This window comes from Gallinula chloropus (genome assembly GCF_964237585.1).
Source record: "Gallinula chloropus genome assembly, chromosome: Z".
Taxonomy (NCBI): Eukaryota; Metazoa; Chordata; class Aves; order Gruiformes; family Rallidae; genus Gallinula; species Gallinula chloropus.
The window spans coordinates 50,349,935-50,377,361 of record NC_140089.1 but is presented as its reverse complement, the minus strand read 5'-3'; the positions used below and the strand labels follow the sequence as shown (position 1 = coordinate 50,377,361).

The following is a 27,427-nucleotide window of genomic DNA, read 5'->3' as shown; positions in this document are numbered from 1 at the left end:
TTTTTGTAGTAGTGTCCTAACATCACTTTGGTTGTCTCTCTGCACTGAAATGAATAGTTTCTGCATTTTATTGAAGCTGTTCTGACTCATCATCTTATGTCTGATACTGTTTTCTTCTCAATTTATGTTACCATTCAGTGCATTAAGTTGGCAGTTATTTTAAATAAACCTGTTTCTCACTTCTACTTTTTGAAATAAAACTGTACAAATTTAAATCAAGTTCTTATAGATGATCTTGACATTTTTGCAGTTTTGCAATCTTTACAAACTTCCAGGCCTCTAAAGTTACTTTAGAAATAAAATAATTAAATATTTTGTTTATGCCATTCTGGCATTAGTTTTACAAAGCCTTCAAGTTATTCCTAGCCTTTTTCATTTGAGATGGAGTTTTGAAATAAATATTATGAATTACCATAATGGAAAGCCAAAGCTGTTTAGTTGAATGTGTTCTTGATCTTACTAGAACTAGTAGGTACTTAGCCTGATATCGTAATTTTTGTTTCAACTTCAACAGCCCTGTTGATGGTCTTATATTCATACTAAGCCATCACTCACTTGGATGCATAGGATATGAGAGAGGGGGAGAAGTACATGGGGTAGAATATCTTGAGCAGATTGTGATACTGTTCATTCAGTCAGATGTAGGAAGAAGGAGGAAGAATTTTGGAGTCCTGTGGAACCATTGTGCTGGCCTTTCTTCATAGCTGGGGAAACTAGTGGGCTGATAAATATTTTTTGGCTCTCTGGAAACAGTCTAGTTCAAAGATTTGGATTTAAACACACAAATGCTAAATATTTCTTTCTGCTGATGATTGTCTGCCCATTAGCTGTCATTGAGCTTCCAGAAGAGGTGGAATGGATAAAATTTAATGTGGATATGAATGGCTATTACATTGTACACTATGCTGAAGACTGGAAAACACTGATTGATTTGTTAAAAAAAAAACACACTGCCTTGAGTCCTAAAGACAGAGCCAATTTGATCAACAATATCTTCAGTCTTGCAAGGTAAGACTTTTATATAGGAAAAAATATTTAATACGTGTTTTTTCCAAGTCAAAAAAGATTAGACTTAGATTCTAGAGGGGACAGCTATAGAGGAGTTTTAATTCGGTCTTCATTATCCTATTGAAAGTGTTTCCTAATAAATATTTAATTTAATTTACTTGGTATTAGATGTTATCTCCCTGTTCTATATAGCAGCATCCATTTATTTGCATCAGAAAGACCCACGTGATAGCTTCCATTTTTGGAAGACATTGTGGTTTTTTAGTGTTTGATAATCTGGCTAATGGACTGTTTTCCTGCATTCTGTCAATGAGTGTTCCTCTCTTTCATTTTTGTCAGTTGATGGCATGTGTGAGGCCATTATTGCTTTGTTGCTATCTTAATAGTGTTATACTATAAAAATCTATAGATCTAAACTGTTTCTTATGTTACTTCTTCTATTCACCTACCCCTCTGTTAATGTAATGGAGAGCACCACTTCTGACCTTGTTTCAGGGAGTGCTTTTGTTCTGTAAACCACCTTAATGTTTGTGTTCATTGACCTATAGTCTAGGAAAAGAATCTCTGGAAAAAGCCTTTGAGCTGATTGATTACCTTAACAAAGAGAACAGCACTGCACCACTCACTCAGGCTTTGTTTCAGCTGAGTCTGATATACAGCCTTTTAGAGAAAAACGGCGAACAACAATTGGCAGAACGAGTCATGGTATGTCTTAGTTTTCAGTAAGTTGCAAATTAGCTGCAATGTTCTTTAAAATTACATTAGGGTTTTAAGTGTGATTGTTTTAACATATTCAGTAATCTCACAAAGTTGGGTGGGAATTCTAGACAGTCACTGGTTTTACCTGCTCAAGTAGTAATGATCTTTTCCTGAAATGGTGATTTTTGTCACCAATAGTTTGGTGATAAATTAGTCAATGTAGTTTATATATGTAATTAAACAGAGTCCATGACATTTTTCAAGTACAGAAAAGTTATTTCCAACGTTATTAAACTGGTTGCTTTGTATGGAGGCAATGGAAAAAATCAAAGCTGTTTTCTGTAAAAAAGAAACACGTAAATAGTTGTTATTGTATCCTTCCAGCTGCAAAATAAGGTTAATATGATGTGATGCTACAGGATGCAATGAAATCTACATTGTAGCTTCAGTTCTTGTTGAGGAAATGTCTTTCATTTCTCTGTCTTCCTTCTTATTAAGAAGCCTTGTCTCTATATTCATCTATGGGATTGAAATGAAAACGCTGCTTTACTTAGTAGAATGTCAACAAAGGAATTTAGTCTAGAAGGAAGTTATTAGGTAAAATCCCTTTATACTGGGTAAGAATAATTAGTGACTGCTTTATAAAACATTTAAGGAAAAAAATACTCAATACAGATCTGCTGTGATAGCCCAATCTGTGGTTTGTAACACAGTGTCTATGACATTATATTTAAGGTGAAGTGATTCAGCTGAAATCTAGTAGTTGGTCAGGCACCTAGCTGTGATTTTTTGCAGGTTCCAAAATTACAAATGTGAAGAGTGGTCACCCTATAGATAAGGGTTGATTGGTGGGTTTGTTTGTGCTAAACTTAGATGTATTAACTGGAGTTAATTATTGGAGTTACAAGCAGTTAAGCATACCTGAGTTGTAGCTATTGCAGATAGTAAGCTGAGAACACACAAGTCTGAACTGCAACCCCACAAATAGTCTTCAGTTTCCATGTGCAATTTAAAATAGCACACCTTTCAGGTCTATGTTGTATCCAGTATGTATTCATACAGTTAAGATGTAGAATATGAGGATTGGAATAGTATGAAAATCTACTATGTTTAGTTTCTGCAATTCTAAAACACAACTTTTTGTCTTTTAAAAAACTAATATGGTATATAAACATACTCTTGTGAAGAACAATTATTTTAGAAGAGGGGTAATTATTTTTCTTCCTTTAGCATAGAATAGACCACCTGCTTGGAAATAAAATTGAACAACAGAGCTGGACTGATGATGGAACCGTGTCTGAAAGAGAGCTCCGGTCCACGCTGCTTGCTTTTGCCTGCACCCATGATATTAGAAACTGTAGAACAACTGCCACTGAAATGTTTGAGAAGTGGATGAAGTCCAATGGAACAATGAGGTACTACAAAAAATGGGCTTCCATTTCTTTTACCTACCTGTTTCCCTGTTACCTTGACACAATTATTTTTGGGGGAAAACCACAACAAGTAAAACAACCAAACTGAGAAAAAAACCCAAACCAAATCACACCACCAACAACTGAATATTACAAAGCACTTCATTCTTTCTTTTACTGTTCCTCATGATGATGTTACTGCTGTTTTAAGGTGGGAGGGAGAACTGTGCTAGAATTTAAGACTTCATCTGCAGTCTCATTAAGTGTGACTGCAAAACTAAATGAATTGTTTCCATCAGTGTTTCCTAAGCTGAATGCTCAAGGAAGATTACTTAGCAGCAAAGTCAGAGCATACCCTTTTATTCTGCAGAATTCCTTCTGCTCTGGATTTGTGAGCATTTTGAGCCACAGAGAATTGCTCAGACTTTCTATTTATTGTTATTTCATTTACTAATACTAGTTGCTTTTTCACAGTGACTTCAAGTAGACTGGCTTGAATTCAGTCCAACAAACTTAAAATTACTACAGAATTTAAAATTCGAGAGAGGGGGAACTCTTTCAAGCTGATCTTTTCATTTCGTGACTTTCTTCCTTCTTTTCTCAGATGACCCTTTTTATGTCCCCTTTTTTGTGTATATGTTTGGTTTTTTTGTTGGTTTGTTGGTTTTGTTTTTTCCCTGTAGTCTGCCTAGTGATGTTATGAAAGCCGTATTTACAGCTGGAGCCAAATCTAGTGATGGCTGGGAATTTCTTCTAAAGATGTACTCCTCTTCAGTGTCTGAAGCAGAGAAAAGCAAAATGATTGAAGCCTTGGCCAGCACGGATGATGTCAGAAAGCTTATGAGGTACGAAGCAGCCCAAAAGATGTGTAAATTAAAAGAGCTAAAATCTTCTCTGAAAATAAATACTGACTTTTTTGTATTGAAAAAAATTTCAATTTCTGATTGAAAGGTGTACCCACATGATTTATACATACTTCCACAAACATGAAGAACCTGATAATTTTCACCTAAAAATACTTAACAGAGTAGCTCAAAAGGCCGAATTTGGAATACACACAAAGAGGAAACAATTTAATTTAAAGCATTTGAAGTACTGATAACACAAAATTGCAGATTTTGTGGTAAATTGAACAAAACTGCAGATTGGTCTATGGAGTCGTAAAAAATGGTGTATCTTTATGATCTAGATAATGAGTAGTTGGGATTTTTGGGGTTTGTGTAGGTTTTCTTTCTTTTCATTGCCTTTCCTTTTACTTTTGCCTTTTCTTTCCCTTTTCCTTTCCTTTTCCTCTTTCCACTCCTTTTTTCTTTCCTCTCCCTTCTTGTCTCTTTTCCCTTTCCTTTCCATCTTGACCTTACATTGTAATCCAGCACTTCTATACAGAACAAATCTCATTACTTCATGGAGGACACCAAGGTTGTCCTGCTAGGTGATTTCTGTTACAGCTTTTCTTTTTTGACTTTTCAATGTATTATCTTTTCTTTTAGAAGTTGTTAGAATTTACTTCATCTTTTCCAACAGAGAAGATTCAGGTACTTGTCTTAAAGCTAAGCTTACTTTGAAACTAAAGATAAATAAGTACAGTGGTTATATGATAGAGCATCAGTGTGTTCCAGATGCCAGGTATTGCTTGTTGTTTGATCTATTATATAATCTTTTCCCATCTAATTCAAGAGTCTTGTCCCTTTTCATATGCTTTGTCTTTTAGGTTAATGCAGAACAGCCTTGAAGAAGAAGTCATCAGAGCACAGGAGATTTCACATATTGTAGCAACTGTTAGCCAGAGTTTGCCTGGATATTTGCTGGCCTGGGATTTTGTCAAAGAAAACTGGGAGAAGCTTACACGAAAGTAAAGGCTTTTAATGTAGCTGAAACTCCACACTCACAGTGGCAAAAACACCTGTTTGTTTCTTTCAAGCGTAACATAATAAGAAGATTTGTATTAAAATTACATGTAAAGCCTGGTTTAAAACCTGATTTTACAAAAACAACTTGGAACATAAACTTTGAAGCACTAACAGTAGTTGATGGGAATTTGGAGCCTACTAGGGCCTCATAGTAATTTTTTTAAATCATGATTTGAATTTATTTTAAAAGGATGCTGTCCCTAAGACAGCAGCTCTGCCTGCTGCAGATGCAAGCAGGATCAACTGCATTCAAAAGCAGACCCAGAGAATTAGTTCAGCATTTTTTCCCTGTCCCAATCCCAGAAACAAATAACTAAAAAAATCCCACTCGCTTTACAAATAAATGTTCCCCTAATTGACTTTGAAAGGGTACGCAGCAGGAGAGCTGGCCTGCAAATTTCTACTCTACCAAGTTCTTAATAACCAATATTACTTTTCTTGAGATTAAATGGGGCTGCAAATTAAATTATTGTAGAGTTTTGGAATATGTAATACAAATGAGAATCTTGGTATTCATTGTGTGGTGTTCTCAGTTCCTTACTATTTGAACTGTGACAAAAGCTTGAAATTTTTCAATGTCTTTTGCTTTGAAGTTCAGTATTTAGAGGGATTAGGGAACCAGAGTCTTTGACTTCTAGGACTTTGTATCTCTTGAAAAATGAGTTATGTAAACTTCAGTTTGCTTTTAATGATTTCCAGCTACTAAACCAAAAAAGTAGAAATATGATTGTGTACATACACTGAATCTGCATTTTAAAGTGGGCTCTAGTTTTAAATACCTTCTTTGTATTTCAGGTTTCACCTGGGCTCATATACTATCCAGAATATCATTAGTTGTTCAACTTCTCAATTTGCAACAAAAGCACATCTACTTGAGGTTGGTGTCTTAATCTACCAGATTAATCTACCAAATCTACTATTTCCTAGTACCAGTGATGTTTCATTTAATTGAGGGATGAGGAAAATGGGTTATTTCTGTCCCTGAGACCCTTTTCAAGGATATATAGTTATTGCTTTCCCTGTTTCACACACGGAGAATATATGCATAAACATGCTGAAGATTAAATACTGAGTCTGAGAGAGTTGTGTGTAGAGCTGAACCCAGCCATCAGTTTATGCTGTCGTGTTTTCCTGTTCACTGCAACACACCTTCTCCCCAAACAGTGGTTTGATCTAGATAGAATTTTGGTACAGATTTTGCAAACAAACTGTTCTGCATCCCTGAAAAGTCATGGAGCACTATAAAAGTTGTTTTATGCTATTTTTGCTGTAAATGATCCCAAGCAGCTATTGTGCATGTTGAGTATTAATTAAGATACAGTTAATAGACATTATAACTCTCTGTTGTCTTCCCTAACAAGGCCTTGAAGTTAATATGTCAAGAATGTTTTATGGTTTAGTCTAATGTTATCATTCAGACAATTTGGTATAATTTTTTATGGTTTGATCAGTAGTATTTTAAGTGTTAGCCTTGGCAGTTGTACTGATGAGTGGGTATGGGGATCATTCCAGAGCACTGAAGAGGGTTGCCTTAACAATCAGTTCTTTGTCACAGAATGAGATTCCTTTTACAAAACTTTGAGTACTCTGCGACTGCTCCGTGATGCATGTGATAAATGAATGTCTGTTTATTGATAAAATAATTTATTGGAACCAAGTAAGTTATTGCTGCAGTTCCCATGAGAAATGCTTCCCTTGCATTTTGGGAACTCTTTTGAGAAGTTTGCTTTCTGCATAGGAACAAGTGGTTGTCGGGAATAGCTTTCCTTTGCTTCTAAACCTATTTGTGTGGCCAGCGTTGAATTTAGGTAAAATTTTATTTGTCTTTCTTTTCTCTTGCTGTACAGGTAAAGTCGTTTTTTGAATCAAAATCAGAGGAGACTTCTCAACTACGGTGTGTAAAAGAGGCAATTGACACAATTCAGCTGAATATCCAGTGGATGGAGAAGAATGTAGCCAAGCTACGGAAGCTACTGTAGTGCACATTATGCTGTCGTGTCAGCCATTTAGGAACTCTGTGGGCAGTTGCTCTGTTTCTTTTGCAAAAGCCAACGTGAAACCAGGCATCACTGCAACATTGTTTGCACTATTAAGGAGTCTAGATAGCTCAGGGCATGTCTCAGACAAATAATTTTCTTTGGGGGATATATAGGACAGATGTATTTATTCCGAAACTGTTTTCATCTATAAACCCAACATCTGCACAGATTATTAATTTTATATTTGAAGCATATGCTCATTCATTTGGAGTTCTGTTGCAATTTCTTAGCAGGGGGTTAATATTGACAAGGTACAAAAAGAAAGAGTACAGATTATTTTTTACTCCTTTGCAGACTGCTCATTGGGTAGACTTTTATAATGCTAACTGTAGATGGTTTCCACATTTGTAGATATAGACATGTTGTGAAACAGAATCATACTTCAGGTATATAAGTAGTAGTGGATCTTATACACCAGTTTGAGGTGAAATAAATAAGGTTCCAATTTTATTTAGTTTGGATTTTTTATTTTCACAGTATTCTTCAGTAATTATAAAAAAAAAGAAAAAAAGAATAGTATCTCATGATAACAGTATACACTTTGATGTGTGGGTAGTAGTATGGAAGTGGCTGGGTAGTAGTATGGAAAAGAAAATACAGATAGCAAAAATGACTGGTTTAGAGATGGGATTTCCAAAAACAGTGATGTAATCTTGGGACTTTTAACTCTGAATTTGTTTGACTTTTTTTAGTATCTCATCATTAATCATTGGACTTTAACTGATTTTTGCTGTATTGACTTCTGAGCAACTGCACAAAATTGTACTTCTACAGCTTGGTTTATCTATTAGACTGACTACTGATTTGTGCCCTTTTGACTACTGATTTTAAACTTCACTGCTTGTTGGAGTGGGTCTGCAATTAATAGATTTATCAGCCACTTAATTTGGGTAAACATCTGTTTTTTCCTTGCCTGATAACTTACATATCACAGCATAATTTATGAACATTGCTCACTCTTTAGGAAAGATTCTCATTTAGATCCTAATGATTTGTTCTTCTACTGTTACGAAAAACCTTTTGAGACAAATCTTCAAAGCCTACATTAGGAAGGTACTATACAATCTGAATCTCTTTCAAAAGCAGTGAAAAAAGGCCATTTTTGAGTTATTATACATATATATACAATACATGCAAGAGGAAACTTGCCTTTTTATATGGGGATCTGGTCTCATCATTTCACTGCTTTTGTGGTTTTATGCAAGCAGATTCAGACCTATTGTCATCTTATCACTGTTCAATTATGTGATCCATTATAAAATAAGATGAAAGCACTAGCAATTTTAAGTTTTGCTGTTTTAATTAATTTAATTTCAATGACAATAAATTCTGAAGGAGATAATAGTTGTGATTAGAGTTCTTTCTCACAGGATAATTCAAATTGAGTGCTTAATTTATGAAACTGCAGCTGTTTATTTGGCTAGCAAAAATTGTAAGCTATGATTGATTAAGCTTACCACATTTTTCCCATTTTTTCAGAGTATCTGTCAAAACTCCTGGAAAAGAAATTCATAATTTTCCACTTCATATTGGAATTGCAAATATAATTTTTTACCTTCACATTATCAGAAAAAATATTAGAACTTAAGAGTGTTCAAACAGGTTTTTGCCCAACAATTGTATGATTTTTACATGCACTAAAGAAGGAAAATACTATTTTATTAAAATGCTTTCATGGGGGGATTATTGAATAATTTTCATTGCATACTTCTGGTATGTCAGTTGTAGAGCCTTAAAATTCTTTTTCTGCCATGGAGTGTCCAAACCTATTAAAAGTTGTGCTGGAGTCCTTCTTTGAGAAATGCTTAAATATACTCCTCCCTTTTTGAGTATTTTGGGAGCTAGTGAAGACTGGAATGGCTAAGTCCTGGTGCAGTACAGCCAGCCATTGCTTGCAAGGCTCCATTTTGGAAATGGGGGCTTACAGTAGGGTAAGGGTCAGGAAAAGGGTTAGGGTTGGGTGCAAGACAAAGAGCAGAGCCACAGTGTTAGGGGCAGGTGTGTCCTTCTGTCAGCCTCCACCCACAGCTTTACTGCTAAGCATGATGCCTTACAATATGGAGTATCACTTTTGGTAGTTGGGTCAGCTGGCTCAACAGTGTTTCCTCTCACCTTTTTGTGCAGCTCCAACATACTTGCTGGCAAGGTAGTGTGAGTCGAAAAGGCCTTGACACTGTATAAGCACTGCTCAGCAGTAGCTAAAACATGAGAGTGTTAGCAATAGTATTTCAGCACAAACCCAAATGTAGCCCTATACTATGCAGACATTTAACTCCACCCCAGCCAAAACCAGCATATTCTCCATCCCTTTTTCCATAACACTTACATCATGATCAGGTCCCACACTATTGCAATACATCCTCATTAATCACCTTTTCCCCTTTACAATGTTTGTAAAATGTCCATATGTACCCATAAACTGTTACTTGAATTAATTTGGTCTATGACATTGGGCTTCATCTGTTTATGGTAGTCACTTGGCACAGGAGAAGTGGTCTAGTGTATGGAGTTACCACGAACCAAAACCAGCCCATCAACCTGCTGCATTTGTACAAGAGGTTTGTTCTTCTTTGGTTCAGGTGGTTTCTACTGTACTGCTTCCTATAACATACAACTGAAATCAGGTTACAACTTAAAGGTGTATCTATTACAGTGTCCACCCTGGTCCCTTTGGACTAGGCCATAAGGTTTAACATTGCAATGAATTCCTCCTCTTGCCTCTAGCCAAACTATCAGTGAGAGGTATCTGATGTAATACCTTTGACATACGGTGGCCACAGCAATGATGACATGCAGCATCATGTAATTTTGACATCATACAACTCAAATCATGGATTATTTTACCCAGGATTGCATCCCATCCTTCCACATTACCTGCAAAGTATAAGCAGGCCCCTGACCTAAAACAATCCCATGAATACCTTTGCCCTTTCTGGAGGAAGGAATAATCCTGACTGGTTTTCCCAGCCAGTTTCACATATGTAGTGCAGGGACTTTACCTCCTTCCAGAGAGCACTGGGGGTTTTGATTGGGCATGGCCATTTTGACTGGCCTCTAGAGTTAAGCAGCCAAGTGGTTTCTGCTAAATGTGTATCCCAGTGTTTCAGGATTCCACCACCCTTCTGCTCTTCCCAAAAGACACTGGAACAGTATTTTTTTTTCTTTGGGATGTTGTTTATTCTTGCAGTTATCTACCTCAGCTCCTAGCTTCCAGATAGATTCACCATCCTACTTCCTCATGTCCCACCCCTGGACACAGATAGAACCACAGGGTTGCAAGTGCTATGTGCCACCGGTACCCTCTCTGACATTGGTTGCTGCATGTGAGGAAGACCTATCCTTCTGGGATTGCTGGGACAATGTTTGGGTCAGTTTCCATAGCTGAGATGCAGGCCTGTAGGCAGGAAGTGAGGTAATCTTTGTATTCCCAGAGTTGTCTGGCCAGTCCATCCAAAGGTGATGCCTCCATGTCTGTCCAGCCTATCATTGCCCAGGTGTATGATGTCGGTGCACTTCTGAAAACTTCTGCTACACGGACCATACGCATCGCATTTCATCTCAGTCTTTAGATGAAAGACCTGGTCATCATCTGAGTTGTTACAGATCACCTCCACCATGGCTAACTCCTGTGACTAGCAGTGTTCCCTAGGGGTTGGTGTTGAGTCTGGTCTTCTTTAACATCTTCATCGACGACCTCAATGAGGGAACAGTGCCCACCCTCAGCAAGTACCCGATGATACAAAGCTGGGAGGAGTGGCTGACACGCAGGAACACTGCGCTGCCATCCAGCGAGACCTGGACAGGCTGGAGAGCTGGACAGGGAGAAACCAGATGAGGTTCAACAAAAGCAAGTGTGGAGTCTTGCACCTGGGAAGGAATAACCGTTTGTATCAGTACAGGCTGGAGGATGACCTGCTGGAGAAGAGCTCTGTGGAGAAGGACCTGGGGGTTCTGGTGGGTGACAGGTTGACCATGAGCCAGCAGTGTGCCCTGGTGGGCAAGAGAGCCAATGGGATCCTGGGGTGCATCAGGAGGAGTGTGGCCAGCAGGTTGAAGGAGGTGATCCTCCCCCTCTACTCTGCCCTGCTCAGGCCCCACCCGGAATATTGTGTCCAGTTCTGGGCTCCCTGGTATAAAACAGACAGGGATCTCCTGGAGAGAGTCCAGAGAAGGGCTACGAAGGTGATTAAAGGCCTGGAGCATCTCCCCTATGAAGAAAGGCTGAGTGAACTGGGGCTGTTCAGCCTTGAGAAAAGTCTGAGAGGGGATCTGATTAATGTTTATAAACATCTCAAGTGTGGGACACGGAGGGGAAACGTCCAGCCCCTTCTCAGTGCTCTGTGGAGACAGGACAAGGGGCAATGGCTGCAAGTTGGAGCACAGGAAGTTCCACACCAACATGCGGAAGAACTTTTTCCCAGTGAGGGTGACAGAGCCCTGGGACAGGCTGCCTAGGGAGGTGGTGGAGTCTCCTTCTCTGGAGATATTCAAGACCTGTCTGGATGCCTCTCTGTGCAGCCTGTCCTAGGGAACCTGCTTTGGCAGGGGGGTTGGACCTGATGATCTCTCGCGGTCCCTTCCAACCCCCACGATTCTGTGATTCTGTGATCACTGAAGACTCTTGACACACAGGCACTGCCTTTAACAGTCCCCTGCACACACCTGGCTGAGCGTGCAGAGGAGAGACTGCTCTGGCAGGGGGTTGGACTAGATCATCTTTCGAGGGTCCTTCCAACCCCCAACATTCTGTGAGTCTGTGGGTGTGCTCAAGCGCACACAGGCCAGTCCATTGCGTTCTACATGCGGACTGTGCCTGGGTCCTGCAGGGGCGCAGCAGGGACTTGTGGCCGCCTCGAGGGTATGGAGAGGGGCGTGGGGCAGTGGGTGGTGCTAGAATCCCTCTCTGTAGTCTGTGCTGTCACCCCACCACCACCTCAACAGAGCCCCAGTGGCACACGCCCTTCGTCTCTGTCAGCGTGGTCTTCTAGGAAGTCGGCCTTGAAAGCTTCACAGGCAACCCAACTGCCACCGGTCCCTTCCAACACCTAACATTCTGTGATTTGCAGTGTTAGAAATACCAAAGGTCCTAAGAAAGGACATGCAGTAGACATACTACTGAAGCAGCAATTTATTATAACGTTCTTGCAAAAGTGACCTAGCAAAGCAAGCAGAGCTGTGGGCAGAGTTTGCAGCATTTTCATACCCTATTCCCATCCAAAACCCCTACCCTGTTTAACTATGGATTAGGTATTTCCAAGGTTTACAGGCTCAACCAAGGTGCCTTATTCACAGTAATACATAATACACTATGCACTGCATGTCTGGCAGGTTTCAGCTTTCCATTGGAAATGAAAATTAGTACTTAAGAGCTTACTGAGCAAAATGCAGTATCTTTCCAAGTTACTATCTTACACAGCCCTAACTGTTGTGCATCTTCGTTTTGTCTAGGCCCATTGAAACCAACTGGGGACCCTCTAACGCTTGCCTTTATCTTGCTGCTAGGCAGCTGAACAGTGGGGCTTGATCGGGACTCAGGGCATATTGTTTGTTGAAAGAATTGAAGGCTCAATGCAGAATTCAGTTCATTGAATTATGTGGCAGTGCCCCGATGAATCTCATTCTACAGGACAACTCCAGTCTGAGCTATCTTCACAGCTCCCCATGGGTTGTCTCTGCTGAGGTGGGCTCAGCATTGCCCAAACCTGTCTGTGGAACTCCTGAGCCCGTCGATTCCTTACATTCCGCCCCGTGACCTGAGTCACAATTTAACCACTTACATGCTCTCACTGTCCGATGTATGGGTATAAGCTTCATCTATGTATTTCAGCAGAGCTATGGGCTCCTCGGTTTCTGACTGAACCCTTGAGAGGCAGGTTTTACCGTCATTCTTTTAACACAACCAACAGCAAAACTTACTACAAACGATAGTAATTAGCCGCGTCCCCTTTATCTTATGCGCTATCTGTTGCGTATCCCCAGTGACGACTGTCCTTTGTCTTCGCAGTAGTACAGAAAGAAACCAAACCAGCTTCGGAGCTCGTTTTGATGAGATTTTGAGCCGACAACAGCTCAGTGAGGAAGGGTGCGCGCGCGCACCTCCGGGAGGGGACACCCGCACCATGCAGCTGCCAGGACCCAAACAGGCAGCAGCCGCCGGCCCGGAAGTAGCTCACTGCGGCGGTGCCTGCGCATGCGCCGGGGCGGTGGGTGGGCTGGGTTTTCTCCGTGTTTCCGGGCGGGCGGAGAGGCCTGGCGGGTCCCTGCGTTGGGCTGAGCGAGGTTCTGGTGCCGCTGGCGGGTACCAGCAGCGTCGGTCATGGGGAAGCTGAACGTGGTGATGCTCCGGTACCTCTCCAGAGAGCACTTCAGGGTCCTGACAGCGGTGAGCCGGCGGGGAGGCCTGGCTGGGCGGGAGAGGCCAGCGGGGCATGAGGCGCGGCCTGCCCAGCCCAGCTCCGCGCACGGGGCTGGGCAGCTGCTGAGGGGCTGGGAGCTGGGTCAGTTGTGTCGCCAACACAGCGGAAGGAATGCGGGGAACGGGGCCTGCCTCTGTCCCGCGCTGGTGTTTCCCGCTCTGGAGGGCCCCGGTCGTGCCGTTTATCGGTAGGCTGCCTCGGCCCCTGGGACTGCCCAGGTGACTGCGGCCCAGTAAGGTACCGGTTTCTCCACCCTCGCTAGTGAAGGGTGAGCAAAGGCGTGCTCGTGTGTGTGATGTGCTGCCTTCGTTGGTTGCAGGGTAAGCATGGGCCATGCTACTTGGCCTGTTTGATGGCAGGAGTACTAGTGGAAAAACAAACTGAGCCGTGGCTATGTAAGTGTAAGGGAAGAGTTGCATTTCAGAAATGTAGAACAACTTTTTTGCCCACCCTTTGCCCACTGATATCTAATAAGCCATTCATCTTCTGGCCATTGCTGCAGAAGTTTCAAGGTGGAATTCAAGGGATAGTGATGTATATTAAACAGTTTGGTTTAATAAAGGAAAAAATGCATCAGTGAAAAGTTATTTTACTCTCAATTAGGTTCTTATTTAATTTTTAAACTCAGGGGCTAACAAATCTATTTTGCTTTCCCTTTTTAGGTGGAAATGGGCATGAAGAACCATGAAATAGTTCCTGCTAGCTTAATTGCTTCCATTGCTAGCCTTAAACATGGTGGCTGTAATAAAATTCTGAAAGAGTTGGTGAAGAACAGACTTCTAGCTTATGAACGAACTAAAAGTGAGTTTGAATTTTGTGTTGGGCTCCTTCTCTTATTCTGTCCTCAATGCCCTACAGTGGTACTTGCAGAACTACCACACCTTGCCACATATGGGTAAATAGAGCGCCTGTTAGCCTTACTTTCTCTAGGATTTACTCTGAGACTATGGTTTTGTGCAGCACCACATTCAGCTTTCTGCCAAGTTGCTGGTGATGAATAAAGCATAAAGATGACAGGCAGACACGACATGAACAGTGAACTTTCTTTTTAGCTCAGTCACCATAGTTGCGGAAAAAAAAAAGACTCGTCAGTTAGGGCAGTATTGAGATGCATACAGGGATCAACCCAGTTCCAGCCTTTTATAGCACACAAACTGGAGCAGAATGCAAAAGCCTTCTACGTTTCTCCCTCTCGTAAAAAGCTACAGTAGTTTTTGTTCCCTGGTATGTGACAAGTAGTAGCTGCGCAGGCCTTACCCCAATTCCTTCAGCCTCTTAGTTGCATCTGGCTTCACAAACATATTGTAGGAGTCTACAGGAAATTCCTGTACTGTTTCTCCAAGTTCTTCAGAGCATTAAGGGTCATTCTAGATCATTGCAGCAATCCCAGACATCTGCTCTGTCTCCAAAATGCTGCTAGGATTTTCCCAGGCTATTTAAAGTACGCCTGTTGCTCTGTAAAAGAGGCTGAGTGTCTGTCTTTTGCTCAGTTGTGAATTTTCATACATTTTGCAGGATTTTGAACATCTTTATACCATTTCGTCAGATGGGGCTAATACTAGCCAATGGGTGAAATATCACTTGGTGTTGTATGCTGTAAGCTGAAGTGAGACCACACTGAGAATTACTTTTAATGTAATGCATGCATTATGTGGAATTAAATGTCCTGCATTTTATTCTTGCCCAGCTGTCCAGGGTTATCGGTTAACTAACTCAGGATACGATTATCTTGCTCTGAAGACTCTGTCTTCCCGACAAGTCATAAATTCTGTTGGAAACCAGATGGGCGTTGGCAAAGAATCAGGTAAGTAAAAAAATAAAGTAAAATTTAAGCAAATACAGCTGTAATGTTGAACGTATTTTGCTAGAAACTGGGTAAGTTTTCCTCCGGATAGACATCTCAGTTAATACGTCAAACACAAGAATTTGTCTCACTTGTTGCGATGTTACATGAGGTTTCTGGCTGGATTTCAGTATTTCTTTACAAGACTGTCATTCTGCTTTGACAGTTTTGTCTGGTTCGTGTTTAATCCCTTAAAAAATTGCTTGGCCCATAGATGCTCTTTGATGCTTTGTGAAGAGATCTGAACCATTTTAGCAAAAAGATAATTTAAGTATTTTCATTCCACGTAGATGTAAGATGGTGAAGTGAAGTAGAAGTGTTGGAATACTTTCTATGTGGTTATCTGTAGATGGTAATTTGATACAGCAGGTAACATGTAATTGTAGAATGAGAAGGGGATTTTTTGTGAACAGATGGTAGCAATGAAATATAAGCTAGTTGTTAACACTGTTTAAAGTAAGGGACTGGTCCCTTGGGTTATCTGTCTGGTAAATAGCAGGATGGCAACTCATCCACAGTGTGGTTAAGAACACCAGCATCTGCACTAAATTTCTCTCAAGGATAGCTTATTCTTTGCTGTGCAGGTATCCTGGGTATATTACCCTGAATATAGGAACTTTAAGATCTCATACTCCAGAAGACATTTCATGTTACATCAGTGTTTCTTCTAATGGAGTACCATTATGTCTTCAACAATACTTCTTCTTATTCAGATATCTAATGTATCATATGTAAATTCAGCTGACTTTACTACCTGTAGTAGAACTTGCCACACCAGAAATCTTAATTGTGAGAAGTAACAACCTTAGCACTGTGGTTTTTCATCCGATACTAGATGGTTAGGTATTGTTTACGTCTTAGATCTGTGGCATTTTGTGTCCTGTAGATATTTATATTGTTGCAAATGAAGAGGAGCAGCAGTTTGCACTGAAGTTACACAGGCTTGGAAGAACTTCCTTTCGCAGTCTGAAAAACAAACGTGACTACCACAAGCACAGGCATAAAATGTCGTGGCTTTACTTGTCCCGCCTGGCAGCAATGAAGGAGTTTGCCTATATGAAGGTAGGTGGCCACCCACACAACACCAGCAGTGGTGTATGTAAGATGCTGGAAGGTGCTGTTCAGACTGTCTTTGTGTTAGTTTGTATCTGCAGTATTGGTAGAATTTACACGTTTATATTTTTTATAACGGACTTACAGTGTGTGGCTCAGAGGGTTCCTGTGGTGTGTGTTCTGTGTACTTTCCAGCGACAAAATGAAGCTTTGCCATGGAAGTTGTATGGAGCAGAAGTAGTTCTCAGAGAATTTCAGATTGGCGGTGTTATTTGTAGATGGATAATATGTATCACCAGTGCTGCATATATTTTTAATATATGTTAAAAATATATTGCATAAGCTTGCAAAACCACCTGTAAAATAAGGAAATTCAGAGTAACATCAGAATTACTCTTTCCCCCATTTTTTAAATTTCCTTTTTTTCAGTTTACCATGTTTTCAATTGTGCTGTTGACAGAAATCTTTTAGTTGAGACTGATTTTTCTCATCTGAAAAGGCCCACTGTGGGAAAAGATTTCATTTCCAATCATATGCTACTCTGAGTTCCAGATCTTTTGACCTGCTTCAAAAAAATGCAGGGGTTATAGTGATTGAAAGTTGATAGTGGAAAAAATCATTATTTCAAAAAAAAAACCTCTCTTCTCCTTTTTGCTATACAACAGTATTATATACACTAAATATTATTTTCTTGTTTCTTTTTAAAAAATCTTGAGGAAGTTCTACCAGAACTATTACCATCATTTAGAACCTCTATATTGTTCCAGTTGGTCTAATTGGGAAAGCATTATGAGCTTGGGTCTTACAGGAGTATAATTGTGGGTTTCAGTTTTCCTGACAAGAGGGAATTATTTGTGTGCTGAAAAGTGATAATAGTGTAATACTAAAATAACAAAAACTGCATTTATGATTTAACATAGAATTTTAGCTTAAAAAAATTACTGGTAACAAGACAATGATAAAAGGAGAATGAACTCGTAAAGAAGTTGAGTGAATCAAGTGAATGACTAAATTTGTATTAGACAAGTCAAACAGGAGAGCTTAAAACCACTATTTTCTACCTTTGGTTTATCTTTAATGTGGTGTAATGCTGTGTTTTAGTATTTTATGTAAGTATGGATTAACTAGTCAGGCAGAACTGTATTGGCAGCAATTTAGTCTGAAATTTTTTTCTGATGTGTTTTTCTAACTATTCTAACTGACTGTTCCTAGTTACCTGCTTTTGATTGCTCAGGCTAACAGACCAGATACGGTTCTGTCATTCTTCCATTCTGTGGTGTTTTTCTTCCAGGTGCAGAATAATTAAACTGTAGTAATGTGCTTAGTGTCCAAACTTACATTTTATCTTTGCAGTGAAATTCCAATTTGCTGTTATGCCATCTTCCTTCTTAAGCATGTGACTTCATGTTTCATTAGCATTTGAGTAATGTGTGCTGCTTCCACAGTAGTATTTATTGCTTAGATGGGAATTTGTATTGTTTTCTGAGCTATGCAATTTTAATTTTTCAAAATACTGTCTCTTTCCAGGCTTTGCATGACAGAAAATTCCCTGTTCCAAAACCTGTAGACTACAACAGGCATGCAGTTGTTATGGAACTTATTGATGGGTATCCTTTGTAAGTACTGAAGCTTGAATTTTCTGTCTTATAAAAAAACTAACACTGCCAGGTTCAGTAAGGTAGCAGGGTTAGGTTTTTCCTTGTCATGTGAGTGAATCATGACTTCACCATGCTGAATAATGCTGTCTTGCTCACACTTATTTGTGTTCTACTTATAGTCTTGCTTTTCTTACCTCTTCAGTGTCAGAGAAACAGATTTTTTATAGTCCAAAGAAACTGGTGAAATAGACTGAATACCTCAAAAAAGTGGTATGACATGGGTTAGTACAACTGTTTTCTACACAGAAATTGCATGTTATGTGTGTTACTGGATATATACACAATTAAATAATATATTGTTCACATTCTGAGCTATAGTTTGTGATCATTGCTTTGGTAATTCAGGTAAGATTGCAATTGTCCAATTTAGAACTTCTGCTATGTTTCTGTAGAATATCATGTATAATTGGATTTGCTTCTTCAATGAAGATAGCTTTGCTTGGGGTGTTCAACATTTAGAAACATTACTCTGCCTCATGATCCAGCTCATTAATGAAGAAGTTCCAGGACTGGAACCACTTTTTGACTGCTGAGGTACACTGCTAGTCATTGGCTTGCAGCTAGCTTTTGTGCCCAGCCATTCAAGCAGTTTTCAGTTCACACGTAGTCTGCAGCTGCACGCAGTACATCAGCAATTTTTCTATGACAGTCTTAATGAAATTCAGATAGATAATATTCACCTATCTCACAGGCTAGTCACTTCAGAAAAGTTTAAGTTTGTCAAGCATGACTTTAGTGAAGTTGACTACCTTGGATGATTTTCCTCGCCTTAATGTGCCTGACAGTGATTTTCAGGATTAGCTCAAGGCAAGACTGAAGTTCACTCGGTCTTCCTTCTTGAATACAGGAATGACATTTGCCTTTCTCCAGTCTTAGGGTACTTCCCCCAGTCACCACGATTGATCAAAGATCAGTTGGTGGTTGTAAAATGACACCTTCCACGTCTCTTAGTGCTCAAGTACATCTCATCAGTAAGTCTATGGACTTCTATATGTCCAGTGTTCCCTGAATACTTAAGTATTCTCTTCTACAAAGGGTACATCTTTGCTCCAGCTCTTCTCCCTGGAACCTGAGATTCCTATCTCAGAAGATACCAGCTAACATGACTTCAAAGAGCAAGTGGGGACATTTTATGATACAGACCTGTTTGTGTCTGAGATGTACCACCCATGAGGTTTGGCATGAGTGTGGAAGTGCTCAATGATAACTTCTTAAGAGATCTGAAAGACTTCCATTGTTCATTCTTTGTACTGTTCAAGTTATCTGTTCTCATAATACCATAGTGTTCTGTTGGGACAAAAATATTTCATGTGATAACTGTAAATGCTGACTACTTCTTGACCGTTTATGGTGCAGTAAGATGACTGCCTTTTTACATGTTTTGTTTCTAAAGAGGACATGATTTGTATTTTTTCCACTTGAGGTACTTGGCTTTCTTGGGTCTATATTCAGGAGTGCTTTAAGGTTGTGGGTTTTTTTTGGTTTTTCCTTTCTTTTTCCTTCACTTGGTCTAGAAAATATATTTTTATGAAACAAAATGTTCTGGGACACTGAAAATTCCATACAGGAAGACCTAGTTCCTGTTGACACCATAAGATAACCCAAGCCAGGAGAGAAATTAAAAATTATGGATGAATTATTTTAATAATGAATTATAACAATGGTGCCTGATGGGAGACAATGAGCATAAACTGACATGAGAAATTTTCTCTCATTGAGGACAGTGAGGCAGTGGCATATAGTGCCTGGGGAGGTCTTTCTATCCCTGGAATTTTTTAGCACCCAACTAGATGAAGAGCCCTGAGCAATGTGGTCTGATCTCAGAGTTGATTCAGCTTTGAGGATATTGGAATAGTAGACCTGAGGTTCCTTTTAACTTGAATTACGCTGTGATTCTGTCAGATGTACTTCCTATACTTTGTCTATATTTTAAAGCTAAGTCTTTCAATGTTCAGAATATTTTAATTAATTAACTTTTCAGGTGTCAGGTGCGCCAAATGGAAGATCCGGCCTCTGTCTACAGTGAATTAATGGACCTGATTGTAAAACTTGCCAATCATGGTTTGATTCATGGTGATTTCAATGAATTTAATCTTATATTGGATAATGATGACCATGTCACTATGATTGATTTCCCTCAGATGATATCAACATCGCATGCAAATGCAGAATGGTAGGTTTAAAGTTCTCAAAGTATATCTGACAAGTGCTAATGACAGCAAATGGACAACCAGGATTTATTTCTATCAGCTTGTTTTTATTATTCTTCTGCCATTGTTGTCATGCAGCACAAATAATGCTCCAAACATAATTTGAGTAATGAATGGTTAGAAATGTCTCTCTAGGATAAATATATAATTAATTGCTTCTCAGAATTACGTTATTTAGTTAAGAAATGCTTAGAAATAAAATGCATGCGGTTTGTCTCCCTAGCTTTTTATCTGGGGATCACTAATAAAAATAATTTTCAAATAAAATCAGTGAAAGACAAGAAATGCAGGGTAAAAATTTGTCGTTGCAGTAGACACCATTGATTTTGTGTTTGTACAATTCTCTATTTTTACAGGTATTTTGACAGAGATGTTACCTGTATTAGGGAGTTCTTCAAGAAACGTTTCAGCTACGAGAGCGAGCTCTTCCCAACATTCAAAGACATCAGGTAGAATCTGCCAGATTGATTTGAGGTCTTCTGTTTATCACACTTGAGTTGGTTTTGTGAGAGAAATCGGTGCCTGTGAGATGCTCTTGTAGGGGAAATAAAAAAAAACTCGCATAGGCAGAACTATAAAATTTTGTCTTTTTGTCATCCCTGTTGTGTTCTCTTCAATGAGAGTTTCTGTCATTTTCAAAAGCTAAAGTCTGCTTTAAAATCCATTGCTGCCTCCTTGGTCTTTCCTCTTGCAGTTAAGGGAGAGGAATTGATCTGAAAGCTGAATACAACGGGTGTATATCTAGGAAATGTTAACAGTGGTGCAGAATCAGTTTCTTCCACCTCTCAAAGACTATTCTAGTAAATTAAAGAATACTTTGGTTCTCAATTTTCAATTTATTTTTAAAGAGCTAGTAAATTTGGTGGTGCCTGCTTTTCCAGACATTATTATGTTCAGGTTTTTCCCTGATGTCTCTTGTCCCTTTTGAAAAATAATTTTCCCTTATTTTAAAACTGAAGCTGTTAGAATGAAAAGGGTTTTATTTTGTTGTGAGCTCTTTTGTGATGTCTACTACACTTAACTTAGTCTCTGTGTGCCTGTTATTTTTCTGTCTGCTTAAATGTAATTTGAGCTTAAAGCCAAATTGTGGTCCTGCTAAAATAAAGTGTTTTCCTATAAATAAATAAACAAATGCTGTTTATGGAGATGGAATAATTTTCTCTAAGTTTGCTCCTCTCCACTCACTTTCTGTTAATACTTTATCTAAAACTTAGCACTGTCAGGTGTTCTGTGTGTTTCAACAGAGTATATTGTCTTTGTGAATAGTATGGGTAATTACAGTCTAGCTTGATGAATATTTTTAATACAAGATGTGGGATATTGGTAGTGTGATTGTTCTGCATACTAAAAGACAACATACTTCTTTCACAGGAGGGAGTGTTCTCTTGACAAAGAGATTGCTGCCAGTGGCTATGTAAAAGAAATGCAGGAAGATGGTGAACTGTATTACTCACCAGGTTCTGATGATGATAGTACATCAGAGGTGTCAGAATTTGTAGAAGATGCTGAGAATATGCTCAACTTGTTCAGCAGAGATGAAAACAATGCAGACTGCATGTATGAAGTGGATGATGTCTCCGAAAGTAGAACCTTTACCGACTTTGTGTATAGTGATGAAGAGGCTGATACAGCTGAAAGTAATGAAGACTCACAAAGGCTGAATATGTCAAGGTTGAGTTCAGCCTTAGAAAAAGTTGAAGGGCAAGCTGTGCTTTGGAAGCCTGGTGAAGAGGCAGAGAGTTCTGCAGTTCCTGTTTTGGAGGGCAAAAGTATATCTGACAAAGCTACTGAAGTTGAAAATCAGACAGATGAAAAAGGGTGCTGTAATGATACAAAGAATGAAGACAAATGCCCTGATCTAGTAGACTTGGCAACTTTAAATGAGAAACTCAGGCACTACAGGTAAAGATTCATATTTACTCTAGGAGTGTGGTTCTCTCCCTTCCCCCCCAAAAACGGAAATCTTTCAAATAGCTCAAAAAAGACTACTCTTCAGTGACTTTTGTTTAAATTGAAGACTAAAAATTCGGTTTATTTTTAAAACATAGCAGTGAATATCTTTTCTGTCATTCTCAGGATGAGATAACCTGTTGATTGATGCTATGTGCATAATGCTTGTTATGTAATATATGACATACCAGTTGTCAAGCTGTCTAGAAGCATATAATGAGAGAACAGATCTTGAGTTTAGTTTGTAGTCCATCCTGTTTTCTATGGTGGAGTTCCCCCGCCCCCATTTTTCTTTACTTCATTTAATATTGATAGTGAAATAGTTACTGATATTAAAATTCCAAGCTTATTGGAATGTTTTATTCATATACATCGTACTTTGTGGTGTTCTAGCTTTCAATTCCTTTCTAGACATAATTAGAAATTCCTGCTTATCTTCAGGCCAGCCTCTCGTACATAAAATGCTAACTCTGAGCGTGCCTGTCTACCATGCACCTGGATGCATATACCAAGCCACACTTCCTTACATGCTTTTTTTTTCTGAAATGACTCATCAAGACATTGTGCAGAATCTGAAATACTTTATTATAATGTTTTGAAGATTCTTTTCATCTGGTTGATATAATGTGGCTATTGTGCAATAAATTCTTCCTTAATACAATGCCTGTTTTCAACAACTAACGTTAGTACTTCATGTAAATGTTCTGTAGTTCTTGCATGTTCTGTTGGGAATTTTCACATTGTGTCTCAAAGTTAAGAATGAAACATGATGCTCATAAAGGTGGAGGATGTTTCTATTGCTAGTGGAGTAAAACATTGATTTATGTATTTTAGAGATGAAGAGGGTGTCGTTCACGTTGCTGAGCACAGAACAAGGACTAGAAGTGTTACATCAGTCAGAAGTGTTGGGAGCTGTTCAACCATTCCAGCGGTAAATATTACTGGTTTTACATTATTACCTGGTTTACTCTCAGACCATTTCAAATGGTACATACCTGTTAGTATGTATTTGTAAAAGTGTTACCTATCATCATCTTTATAAACACTGGTTGTTTAGGACTCTTTCAGTTAGACTGTCTTCCTCATTTACAGTCGTTTTGGTCTGCAGCTTACTGCTTCAGTACTTTTGTAGCAAAGGCTTTGCTACTGACCTATAAATGATATGTTCTTCTTCGAAGCAGCCTTGTTCTATACAAGGTGCCTGTTGGACATTATGCCAAAAAGAGAAAGCATGATGAGTTTTGAAAAATCAGCTATTCCACATGAAGTACAGTGTCTTTCTGTGCCTGTACAAATCTTTCTGTGCACTGATATAATTGAATTAGAGGAAAAAATGAGAATGATCAGAAATTTAAATAATAAAATATAAATGTGCTTACTCTGAAGCATTTCTCAGTATTTGCTTACATTGAGGTTATGATGCTGCATTAGTTCTTCCACCATATGCTGTTGATTGAGCAATCGAATTTGGTGAATTTACATGAGGACCAAATGTCCAAGGTTCTTAGAAAATTCTTCTAGCAAGTTTTGTATAAACTGTGAAGGAAGGCATTTGTCCTGGACCAGAGTGGGAGAAGCAGAGAAACCCTCTCTGAAGATTCTGCCTACAGAAAACACAGAATGACAGATGCTTTGTTGACAAAGGGAAAACATCAGTGAAACAGCTTAAATTAGTTCTGATCATTTTTTCCATTAGGAATATTTTTAAAGAGAATCTGGAAATAAACATTGTAAAGAGCTCATGGTTAAATACTGAGTGCTACTGTGTACCCAAGGAGAAGAGGGACATACCAGCTGCAGTTGTGTTCTTTCCACATTTTGGCAGTCAGCCCGCATGCAACGTAACTTAGGAAACTGCTGTTCAGATGGATCCCTAATTATTACAGGATTCCTGCTGACATCAAGATTCAGTAACTGGATTAATTGACTACGTTGTTTTTGTTATATGTTACTTATTTTAGTCATAGCATTTCTTAAAGAGTGTGACTTGCTAAAATGATGCTTTCTGGTTCCTCATTTACTCCCAATTTACTACTTCAGATGCTCTGATGAATTTGAATTGATAGTACAATCAGCAAAGCACAACAGGGCATTGTGAAATTTGGGCACTTGTAAAGGAAGTGTAATTAGATCAATACTTTTCCTCTTGCATAGTTATTTGGACAGCAGCAGATTTGTTGTAGAGCAGATTTATCACTTAGGATTGTTTAATGCTTTATTGATTAGAATAATGTGCTCCTTTGAGCTTTGCAACAGGATGTGATAGCATAGAATAATTCAAAGGATTAAAATAATTTAATTTTTTTCTTCCAAGACAAGATAGGCAAGTATGCACTCAGTAACAGTGTAGCAGCTTGAGCTGGGATCATTTTCCAAATGGCAAAATCACTACCCCAATCTATTAGTTCATGGCTTTTTTTATTATCAGAGATACTTACTGCAATCATTAGGGAGAGCAGAAATTACAATGAAGACCTGGGTGTAATTCACAAATTAAATTCCATAAACCTGCTGCAGTTTTATGGAGATAACAGTTGCTGTTTCATTGCTTTTGCTGTGGAGACATGAGACGGTCCTGACCTTGTGAACTGGGAACCTTATGAATAGCAGCATTCCTCACAACAGGGGAAAACTGTAGGAGAGATCGTAAATTACTCCTGACTTCATCTCTCTTTTAGCCACATTTGTGGTGAAGAGTTGTTTTCTGTTAGAATCATGCTCAGATCTTTGCAATACAAACTTCAGAAAAAACAGGGTGCTGGAAGAAACAGATGCAAACCAAACAACTACTGCAGGATGGGAAATGTTGTATTGGTTTGGGGTGTTTTTTAACTTCAGAGGTATTTGTCAAATCATCAAGCATAGAATGTTACCAGCTTTTGCATTTTTTGCAGAAGGCATGTGTTTTTGTACCAAGAGGTCCTGGTCCTTTAAAATCCCTCTAAGAAAGATACTTAAACTCTGTAAGGCATGATTTGTTAGAGCTGAGACTCAACAGAATAGCATAGATAATACCACCCCCCCCCTTTAGACACTGGAGCCCTAAGGATGGAGCCTTGAATAAGACTCCAGTACACATGAGTATGCTGTGAATGCTTTGTCCACAGCAAAGAATCTTTTTAGTCAGTGCAGCTTTTTTACTATTTTCTTAGAAGGAAACAACACTGTTCATAACTTCTGCAGTCAAGCTGAAATGATATTCACGTGAGAGCTTCTAGCTGCACTTTCAGATAAAGGCAGTGCCACATAGGGAGACCTAATTGCCAGTACTCAGTGCTAGCTGGTTTAGTTTATCTTCCTGACAGTGCACCTGTGCAGTATGATATGGGCCTGAAGACCACTCTGTACATGCAGCTCAGTGCAACACAGCACAAACCTGGGCTTACTCACAGTAACTGTTCTGTAGTTGGCTGACGTCTCAGTATGCAGCGGTTTTCTGAGTAGGATCGTGCATGTTCACGTTGGTAGTGACAATACACTATCATTGTATTATGTCTTGTTACTAAATGACCTTTAAAAAGTTCTGATAGTGAATTGTTTATTTATAGGAACTGGTGAAACAGAAAATAAAACGTCACCTGACAAAACAGCAGAAGTCTGCTCTGAGGCAGCGGCTGCAAAAAGGAGAGGCAAATATCTACACCAAACAACGCCGAGAAAATATGCACAACATTAAGTCAAGCTTGGATGCAGCTACTTTCTGGGGATGATTTAATAAAGCTTCTGTAGAACATGAGAAAGCTCAAAATGTATAGAGTTGAAAGAATTATGCTAATGACCATATATCCTTTTATGTAATGGATCAATCTCTTCTACAAAACCAGATTTTTTAATGGAATTTAATAAACCTCATTCTGGTTGCTGTCACTTTCTTTTGGTTTGTGTTTCTGGTTAAACCATCAACTATAAATGAAATCGGTGCTACCATCTAAGATCATTTAACTACAGTAATTTCCAACGGTATCTTGTAAATCAATTGTACTGGGTTTGTTTAAATTAAGAATCTTCTATTGTGCAGAGGATTCCTTTTAAGAGGGAGGGAAGGGAAATTTTTAAAACCAGTTTTTGCAATGACATGAAATCTAAATTTAAAACGTTTCCCTCATGTTATAAAGTGATTGTTATTTAATTTAAAATGACAAATATGAACCTGATAGCAGTTAGTGTTCATAAGATCTATTTCATACCTGCACAAACATGATCAATCCATATGATGTACGTGTGTTCTTTGGAGCCAGCAATTCTCATTTATTCACTCTAAGATCTCAGATATAAATCTTGACCAGAAAAATATGCAATAAGAGACTACTACAGACCTAAAAACTACTCAGATTTTTAACATGTTCTTTCATATCTAATAACTTTAAGTGATAAGGATTCTAGAACTCCTTTCAGAAATACTACCATGACTTTTATCATGGTAGATTCTTGCAGTTTGAAGACCTAGAAGAAAAATAAGTTTCTTGATTTTTTTAAATAATTTTTTTAGATGTGTCTATTCATAAACTGATGTTTTTGTTAAAAAAGCTGTGATAAACTTCAGTATTTGTGAACAGTGAAGCTAATGAAGGAAGAAAGAATAGTTCAAATTTTTATTTGTTCTTTTTTTAACCTTCCAGGCACTGTATCTGTGCTTGGAATATGAACTGAAGCCTTTCCTAGGAAGGACGACTAGATTTAGTTACTGTTCTTTGGCTAAGATTTGCATGCATGTTGGCTTCTAATTTAGTACTTCTCATATTCAATGTGTTCTTTTTTGGTGTGCATTCAATTCTTGTAGCTAAAGCATGTTGTCATAAAACTAACACCTTATACCACACAGTCTCTATTTAACCCCAGACAGAGCTAATCTAACCTGTGCAGCTACAGAAACAAAGTGTCCCGATGGCAGGGAAGTAATAAAAGTATCAGTATGTAATTAATTCCCGCCCAATTAAACTGTATTTCCTGAGCAGGCGCATCCATACTCCTTGCGCTGCTCTGGTGTGTTCTCTCATCAGTTCAATTGTGGTTTTTTTAATACTCTTTGAAGGAGAGTAACGAAGCACGGAAGGGATCTGAGTTGATGGATTCGGTAAGGAGTCCAGTTAAATCACAGAATTGTAGGGGTTGGAAGGGACCTCAAGAGATCATCGGATCCAACCCCCCTGGCAAAGCAGCTCCCCAGCTCCTATTGCACAGATAGGCCTCCAGGCGGGTCTTGAATATCTCCAGAGATGGAGACTCCAC

At 38.9% G+C, this 27,427-nt stretch overlaps 2 protein-coding genes across 2 annotated transcripts in view; both read left to right on the top strand.

The window, feature by feature from the left end:
* Nucleotides 1-8,932, top strand: part of LNPEP (leucyl and cystinyl aminopeptidase) — a 31,425-nt gene extending 22,493 nt beyond the window's left edge. Inside the window, exons 11-17 of the mRNA XM_084278733.1 lie at nucleotides 828-1,008; nucleotides 1,557-1,713; nucleotides 2,938-3,122; nucleotides 3,803-3,964; nucleotides 4,831-4,971; nucleotides 5,825-5,906; nucleotides 6,877-8,932. Of these exons, the coding sequence (XP_084134859.1) occupies nucleotides 828-1,008; nucleotides 1,557-1,713; nucleotides 2,938-3,122; nucleotides 3,803-3,964; nucleotides 4,831-4,971; nucleotides 5,825-5,906; nucleotides 6,877-7,008 (1,040 nt within the window). The 3' untranslated portion in view covers nucleotides 7,009-8,932. The remainder of the gene's footprint in view (nucleotides 1-827; nucleotides 1,009-1,556; nucleotides 1,714-2,937; nucleotides 3,123-3,802; nucleotides 3,965-4,830; nucleotides 4,972-5,824; nucleotides 5,907-6,876) is intronic.
* A 4,376-nt stretch (nucleotides 8,933-13,308) lies between these two features.
* RIOK2 (RIO kinase 2) lies at nucleotides 13,309-26,065 on the top strand. The gene is made up of 10 exons (XM_084278247.1): nucleotides 13,309-13,450; nucleotides 14,147-14,285; nucleotides 15,172-15,288; nucleotides 16,214-16,389; nucleotides 17,908-17,996; nucleotides 20,020-20,211; nucleotides 20,605-20,697; nucleotides 21,620-22,150; nucleotides 23,033-23,129; nucleotides 25,747-26,065. The coding sequence occupies exons 1-10, from the start codon at nucleotides 13,385-13,387 to the stop codon at nucleotides 25,906-25,908; spliced, it is 1,662 nt and encodes a 553-aa protein (XP_084134373.1). The 5' UTR covers nucleotides 13,309-13,384; the 3' UTR covers nucleotides 25,909-26,065.
* Nucleotides 26,066-27,427: the final 1,362 nt, after the last annotated feature.